At 39.2% G+C, this 8,530-nt stretch overlaps 1 protein-coding gene across 6 annotated transcripts in view; it reads right to left on the reverse strand.

The window, feature by feature from the left end:
- Positions 1-207: 207 nt before the first annotated feature.
- LOC137079102 (cytolytic toxin-alpha-like) overlaps positions 208-8,530 on the reverse strand; it is a 165,094-nt gene continuing 156,771 nt past the window's right edge. For 2 of the 6 annotated variants that reach the window (XM_067447060.1, XM_067447064.1), the window contains 8 exons: positions 4,598-4,774; positions 4,361-4,468; positions 2,550-2,705; positions 2,243-2,467; positions 1,770-2,173; positions 1,517-1,597; positions 576-1,238; positions 208-313 (listed from right to left, as the gene is read on the reverse strand). In XM_067447060.1, the coding sequence (XP_067303161.1) occupies positions 1,550-1,597; positions 1,770-2,173; positions 2,243-2,467; positions 2,550-2,705; positions 4,361-4,468; positions 4,598-4,774 (1,118 nt within the window). In that variant the 3' untranslated portion in view covers positions 208-313; positions 576-1,238; positions 1,517-1,549. Of the gene's footprint in view, positions 314-575; positions 1,598-1,769; positions 2,174-2,242; positions 2,468-2,549; positions 2,706-4,334; positions 4,775-8,530 lie in introns of those variants that run through there. The other 4 variants (XM_067447063.1, XM_067447061.1, XM_067447062.1 and 1 more) reach the window with 4 other exon arrangements.

An 8,530-nucleotide genomic window follows, 5' to 3' on the forward strand; every position in this document is an offset into this window, starting at 1 on the left:
TCCGATACTTTTGAATAACAATTGGAGGGGTTTTATTATTCAGACCTGGCAACCCTGTCCCTCGGTTCGCCCTTCGTGCACTTTGAAGGCGTGGCCTGGTCTGGCCTTCGAAGTGCATGGCCTTGGAAGTGCGCACCCTTCACTTTGGGACACAGCTATAGTGTGCATTAGTCACATGTACACCAGAGGTTAAAGGGCATTCACCTCGCAGAACATGGTCCCTGCTGGGCACTTGCGTCAGGAGAAATGTTGAAGTTCTTCACCGTTGCTTTAGGGCAGGGTAGAGAGTCATTCTGGAGCAGCCCTGAGATATCTGGATCAATACAACATTCATAAAGATCAGACACAAGGGGAACATCATTCCTGACACATTTGTGTAAAGATTTCACATTTACTAAGGTAAGATGCTTTTGTGCGAGCATGTCGGGAAATATTTATGTTTTTACTTGTGCTTTTGTTAATTGTGTTTTGTAAATGATATGGAACCGGATCAGCCTCAAAAATAATACATTCTAATAAGGCCCAGTTTGCTCTTAATACAGCAGATAAACCTTTTCTCTGAGCTCAAATCCTACCTTGCATGGTGAAGAGAAGTATGATGTCCCCGCCCTTGATAAACTCTCTTCTAGTGAGATCAGCTTTTGGGAGGAGCTGAAAAAAGGCAAGTCTACTGTAAGGGACCAAGCAAGCCAAGCACAAGGAACACCAGCATTTGGATGAAAAAGCGGGTCTTTATTTTAGCCCAAAAAGAATAACCTTATAAACTCATCATTTCCATATAACAAATCAAAACAAAACAACAAACAAAAAGAAAAGACAAATCAAAGTCAAACCACACAGATGAGAAAGAAACAAACTAAAAACAACCAACCTCAAATTAACAAAGAAACTGCTTATGAAGGAAAGGATGGGTCCATTACAAATTAAGAGGGAAACCAATAAACTTTACATTTAACATTAAACATCAAATGCATCAAAATTGAACTCAAAGAAAGAAACATTAAATCAAGATTAAGGAAACCAAAAGTCAATCAAATATCATAAATATACAACTAAATAAATCAATACATAAAGAAATCAACTTTCCTTTCTCCCCCGGGCAACCTCGGCAAATGGTAGATCCGGGCGGATCCAAGCGGCTTAAATTCGGTTTCAACCAGACCTCTAATTTCTGTAGCGCCAGGATGCTGCTGGAGCGGACCAAGTTTGGAAGTCGCCACATCACGGGTAAACTTAAACTCAAAATAGAAATAAAGGTAAATAACAAATACAAGGTAATTAATTTGTGTGCACTACAAATCAGTAACAATGTATGTCAATGTGTTGTAAAATGGAAACTTAATAAAAATATTAATGACTGTTGTCTGGTGTGATTATTTTTATACTGAAATAAATGATTGCAAAAGATTAATCTTAAATGAATAAATATGCTTTGTATTGTGTGTGTTTGTGAGGTTGTGTGTGTGTGTGTGTGTGTGTGTTACCACTCTTTTGTGGCCACCACTCAGGCCCTCACATCTACCCACAAATACAGACTCGCTGTCGATGTCTAATTGAAATTCAGTCTCTCAAGGATTGTCCCAGTAATAGCTGCCATCTGTTAGAGGGAAAACATGGTTTTTAAAATAACCGTGAAAGCTACAGATAACTTTGATCCTCATCTAAGTGAAATGTTACATATAAACATATGAATAATGATGATAATAATATCAGATTGCATTAAAGATCTAATCAGAACGAGTCACATTAGGGTCATTAGTGATGCTTAGCTCAAAGGACATGCGCTTCTGTATGTGTGGATTCTGGTCAAGGATCTGGACGGTTATTTGTCTCCATGGACAAGGCCACTTCAGCTGCTCATCATTTGCACCAGATGCCAAATAAACATACATTGAAAGTCCATTCCCTGACACCGATAACTCAGCCCCAAAGCGATAACCATCACTGGAGTAATACAGTGGACTCAGGTAATAGCCAAACCCACTGTCCATAGCCTTCTCAATGTCTCTCATCTGCCATATGAAAGGACACTCGGTCTCTGAGACATTGATATCATCCAGTGAGAAGCCTCCACTGGAGTTTCCTGCTCCTTTACGGCCTTCAAACACAACTTGGAAAGATTTATTGGCGTTCAGTGGCACATGATGCAGCTTCCAGTAATTCCCAGGGGTTTCTGCAAGAAATGAAGCGGTCAGTGACACTGAGATACAGGCTTATATGAGTGTGTGAAGAAGAGACAGACCTGTGATCTGATCCATAAGTCTGAGAGTTCCTGTGCTGTCTGCTTCATTCTGGTACTCTCGGATCCAGATGTTGAGCTGGTCAGACTGATGCCCGCTGTGATAGTAGTAGAACTGCAGGCACTGGACTTTGCAGTCTCTTGTAGGGGTCAGTGTCTTGCTCTCCAATCTGGCTGCGTCCCCCTGGTTTCTACCCTCAGTGCTGAAGTGCATGAACAAAGACGAGCCTGAAACGGGCATGAAAACAGGTGTGTGGCAGCTGTGGATGGAAGTGGAGCATTTCTACTGACTGACTGTAATAGATCTGACCGTTCTGCTTTCTGCCCAAGTACGTGTGGTCAGTCGCATTGATGCCCTTCACTGAGTTCACTCTCTTCCAGCCATAATCAGCAGCAGAACAGATGCTCATCTGACACAGAGATTCATCATCAAAACTACAGTGGTCAAGGAAAGAGACGGAGGAATCTGCAGTGCACACAAACACACGGTCACCTGATCATCATATATTTTACATTATATTAATAAACATTATATTAATCTATATTATAGCCTATTATATTGTACATTATGTTGTGTATGAACAGCATTCAAATTAAGTTTGTTATCAATAAATGATAAAATAATATAGAAAATATTATGGGCCTACATGAAAACACACCCTTCTAAATCCATTCATTGATTGTGTCTTTATTTATTATGATTATTATGATTATGCCTATTAAACCTAAATACAATTAAATATATGGCCTGATATGTCACATTCCCGTAAAACTCCTGTGTGCCCACAGAAATAACACACAAACTCGTGTCCATGAGAAAGATTAATTGTTCAAAGTAAGCAGATCTGCAATACTTTGAGCAACTATACTATTATTTATTAAAGAGGATTATTTACACTGGGTAATGGCATTACAAATTATTATTTTTTCCAGCCACAAAATAACTCTAATTTGCTTCTTTGCATTGGAATTCTCTATTTTAACTTTAATAACTACACTAATTGTAAAAAAATTATATATATATATATATTTTAAGTGGTCATTAATGGACCATAATTATTGAACAAATAGTATTTAGTACCAAAAGATCTCTTCAATAAATATTATTAAACTAAAATATAGAACATTTATTAAATTGTAAAATAGTTGTATGGTCACATTTGACCATGATAGTAAGGAATACCTCAGGGCTAAATACAAGAAGAGTATAACATTAACGTTAACAATGTTGCATCTCCATCACTCCATAATAAAATGATGCTGTAAATGTGGTTGATGAATTAATACTTCTTTTTTTTTTTAAACGCTGTATTTTTCTTATATTTCACCTTTATTCCACACCGTTGTCTCCACTGTGCTTTGAACGGCTCTTTGCTATCTGCTTCTATGAAGCCCGTCCCTCCGAAAAACGCAGTGGTCTTAGATTGGTTAGATGGCCAAATGTAGTTTCATGTATTTTTATTGGCTGAAGTGCCAAGCACCGATTGCCGGAAACGCCACGCCCCTTTACATTACAGGCAGAAGTCACATCTGCATACATCTATTTTGCAACTATTTTAAGTGTAACCATAACCAGATTTTGTCATTAAATTATTTAAATTGCAAATGATTTGCTAACTAGTTTTGATTTGGTATTGACTTTGAAGTGCTACCTATTGCAATACAATATAGTCACATTATAGTCGTTGTATATTTTTGTCATTGGTATAATAATAATACTACATTTTATTTTTAAAGCACTTTACATTTTAAAGAAAATCTCAAAGTGCTACAAAGGGAGGACAAATAAAATAAAGCAGTAAGAGTATTTAAGAATTGGAATTGCCAGGACTATCTTGAATAATATAAGTAGCAGTGGGTGGTAATAGACTAGAAATGTCCTATTTTCTACAATCTTGCTGATAACGTTTCTTTAGTCGTTCGGCAATCCTGCGGCATGAACCACTGTAGGCGATCCACCCTTACAACACAAAACATTAAAGCCTCAAATGAGAGCGGTCAAATACTCGCTGCATTTATAGAGTTTGTTGAGCTCAGTCACATCAGATTCACTCATTTCCCTTAGTTGTCCGATCACATCCTGGAACTCAGGACTCTTGGTAATGATCGTGGGTCCCTTACCGTTGCTGAAGGCGTTTTTATCAAAATGCATCACAGAGTAATAATCATATGAGGTCCCTTGGGTGACGGACACGTTCCCACTGGATTTACTGCGAGAACTCTCATACCCTGGAAATAAAGACTATAGCAGTTATTAATGTGATGCTTCATAAGGAATGGCTTGTTTCCTCTAAACGCTCATTAGTTATAATGACACTCGCTATGTAAAGCAAATTAATAATGAAGTGATATGTCAACCTTGGGTGATGTTTCCATAGTTTATGGTCACATAATCATCTCTGTCATATCTTGTGTGCTGGTGGGAGAATCCCAGTGCATGGAGAAACTCGTGCTCAACAATGGCTTTTCTTCCAGTCATTTCCAATGGAAAGAGTCTGACCTCCAGAAGACATGCGTCCGATAGATGACCAACACCTGCCAATCCAGTCAGAGATACCAGCACATTCATATAAAACGACCAGACAAATTATACATCTCATAACAACAAAAATAATAAAAACTGTGCATTTCATTTTATTTCATTTCCGGACACAATGTGTGCTTAAATATCTTATATCTTAAACTTTTGACCAGTCAATAATTAAGTCAGATATTTGCTCTACACATTCAGTACAGCACAGGCTACATCAGATCAGACTATAATAATATATCACTAATATTGTTGATGAAAAATTAAATGTACATATAAGGAACAGCTGGAGGACAAATTTGCAACTTATTAGGTCAATTGGCAACATGATTGGGTATAAAAGAGCCTCTCAGAGTGGCAGTGTCTCTCAGAAGGCAAGATGGGCAGAGGATCACCAATTCCCCCAATGCTGCGGCGGACAATAGTGGAGCAATATCAGAAAGGAGTTTCTCAGAGAAAAATTGGACAGAGTTTAAAGTTATCATCATCTACAGTGCATAATATCATCCAAAGATTCAGAGAATCTGGAACAATCTCTGTGCGTAAGGGTCAAGGCCGGAAAACCATACTGGATGCCCGTGATCTTCGGCCCTTAAGCTCAATTTATACTTCTGCGTCGAGTGTACGTCATAGGCTGTGTGTGGTGCGCATACCCTACGACGTACCCTGACACGCACCTCTCCAAAAATGCGTCAAATCTACGCAGTCCGCAAGCACCGTGATTGGTCTGCCAGAACCCATTCCTCAGGTCTATAAATTAATAAATCTGCAATAGGAGTGCGTGTGTCCAGAAATGATAGTTTCATCCTATATCTGCTATATAACACAATATTTTGTAGTGCAGAGATTCTTTGTTAGTGAATAAATACATAAATCCACTGTGTATAGTTTATTTATTTTCTCATTAAAACCAAAGATGTTAATCAGTGATTGTATTTCAAGAACAGGGACACATCACAATGCATTTCGTTTTGTGATTTTCAATGGAATGAATCTCCGCAACAGCGATCGATTGAAGCGCTAGTCAGTGCACGAGCGACCTGAAAACAGCGGACACGAGCTCTGCATGATTTCACAAACTCATTCCAGTGCCAAATCGCCTCATATGTTACTCTACTAATCAACTAGAGATGCTTAATTTGTATTACATATAACAACTCAAGGTGCAAGAAAAGCCGCAATCTGCCGCCGTCACTGCTGATACTTCAGGTGCGTCTCAAATACATGCAATGACAGTGTAAACAAGTCACTTCAGCTTTTGCCTTGAGACTGGGGGTTACCATCAACATGCCTGTGGACACTGGCCACTAGCGGCTTGCATGTGTAATTGCATATTGATGCGGACTACAACGCAGAAGTATAAATGAAAACCAATGTGTAACTTGCGGCGTAGAAGATACGGCGTAGGTCCAATGCAGAAGTATAAATCAATCAATCAACTTTATTTATATAGCGCTTTTACAATCACGATTGTGTCAAAGCAGCTTCACAGTGTCAAACAGGATAATATTGCAACAAAATTAGATTTGGCTGTACAGTCGTACTGGAGAAAACAGTGATGTTATCAGCTTATTTTAATTTATCATATAGCAACAATGTTGGCAGATCAGTATTATAGTTTATAGAATTAAATAAGACCTAATTCATACATTTTATTTGTATAATAAGTTGAATAACTTTGATCATAATTTTAGTGTCCCCAACTGAGCAAGCCAAGCCAAAGGCGACAGTGGCAAGGAACCAAAACTCCATCAGGGCGTGATGGAGAAAAATAAACCTTGGGAGAAACCAGACTCAGTCGGGGTGCCAGTTCTCCTCTGGCCTATTAACACACCGTGTAAGATTATTATTCTGGCAACCTTACAGGTCAGAAATCATATTGGATTGGAATATTCAAAATTTCAGGGTATCACTGAAGAGACGGGTTTATTTAGGATGGGGCGTCGATTACACAAGAGTATGAATACATGAAAGATCGGAGTTATTGCGCCGAAGACGGGTTTTGAGCATGTCGTGCCAGTGAGGCAAATTCAGAGGAGACACCATTTGACACGGCTCAGCAGACACTCCAGGATGAGCTGGTCATGTCCAGGCAGGTCCACCATCCGATCCGGACAGGGCCCAGATCCGGGATAAACCTCGGGATAAACAGAGAGACTAACATTAGCGTAGATGCCACTCTTTTTATGATGTAACGAGTACATCAGGTGTTATGGGAAGTGTTCCCGGTTCCGGCTGACCTAGTTAATGCAGCCTAACAATCAGTCAATTGATCTGAATAATGAAAGTTAAAAATGTTCTGTGTGTATGCCATAGTAAAGAGATGTGTTTTTAGTCTAGATTTAAACTGACAGAGTGTGTCTGCTTCCCGAACAATGCTAGGAAGACTATTCCAGAGTTTAGGAGCTAAACAGGAAAAGGATCGACCGCCTGCAGTTGATTTAGATATTCTAGGTATTATCAACTGGCCAGAGTTTTGAGACCGCAATAGACGTGATGGGGTATAATGCGTTAAGAGCTCGCTTAAGTACCGGGGAGCTAAACTATTTAGTGCTTTGTAAGTAATAAGCAAGATTTTAAAATGTATGCGATGTTTAATAGGGAGCCAGTGCAGTGTTGACAGAACTGGACTAATATGATCATACTTCCTGGTTCTAGTAAGAACTCGAGCTGCTGCGTTTTGGACAAGCTGGAGTTTGTTTATTAAGCGAGCAGGGCAACCACCCAGTAGAGCATTACAATAATCTAGCCTTGAGCTCATGAACGCATGTACTAACTGTTCAGCATTTTGCATTGAAAGCATGTGCCGTAATTTAGATATATTTTTAAGATGGTAGAATGCGGTTTTACAGATGCTAGAAACGTGGCTTTCAAATGAAAGATTGGTATCAAAGAGCACACCCAGGTTCCTCACTGACGACGAGGGCTTGACAGAGCAGTCATCAAGTGTTAGACAGTATTCTCGGTTACTACTTGTGGAGCTTTTCTGTCCAATAATTACAAATTCAGTTTTATCTAAATTAAGTTGCAGGAAATTACTATTCATCCAGTGTTTTATATCAGCTCTGCATTCCGTTAATCTTGTGAACTGGTAGGTTTCGTCAGGGCGTGAGGAAATATAGAGCTGAGTATCGTCAGCATAACAATGAAAACTAACGCCATGCTTCTTAATGATATCTCCCAGTGGAGCAGATACAGGGCGAAGAGCAGCGGTCCTAACACTGAGCCTTGCGGTACTCCAGACTGAACTTGTGATCGGTGTGACATCTCTTCATTTACTGCTACAAACTGATAACGGTCAGATAAGTACGATTTAAACCATGCCAAAGCAGTTCCACTAACGCCAACATAATTTTCGATTCTATTCAGAAGAATATTGTGATCGATAGTATCTAATGCAGATCGAGCAACACTAATAGAGAGACTCAACCACGATCAGATGATAAGAGTAAATCATTTGTAACTCTAATTAGAGCAGTCTCAGTACTATGATACGGTCTAAATCCTGACTGGAAATCCTCACATATACCATTTCTTTCTTAAAAGGAACATAATTGTGAAGACACGGCCTTTTCTAGTATTTTTGATAGAAACGGTAGATTCGAGATTGGCCTGTAATTGACTTATTCTTTAGGATCAAGTTGCGGGTTTTTAATAAGTGGTTTAATTATAGCCAACTATGTGTAAATGTGGCCTAAGGGACAATGCAGCGTCAGGTGAAAGATGGCTTGAGAGAGATTCCTCTACCCGTGGCATCACCC

The sequence above is a fragment of the Pseudorasbora parva genome, chromosome 6, assembly GCF_024679245.1.
Source record: "Pseudorasbora parva isolate DD20220531a chromosome 6, ASM2467924v1, whole genome shotgun sequence".
Lineage (NCBI taxonomy): Eukaryota > Metazoa > Chordata > Actinopteri > Cypriniformes > Gobionidae > Pseudorasbora > Pseudorasbora parva.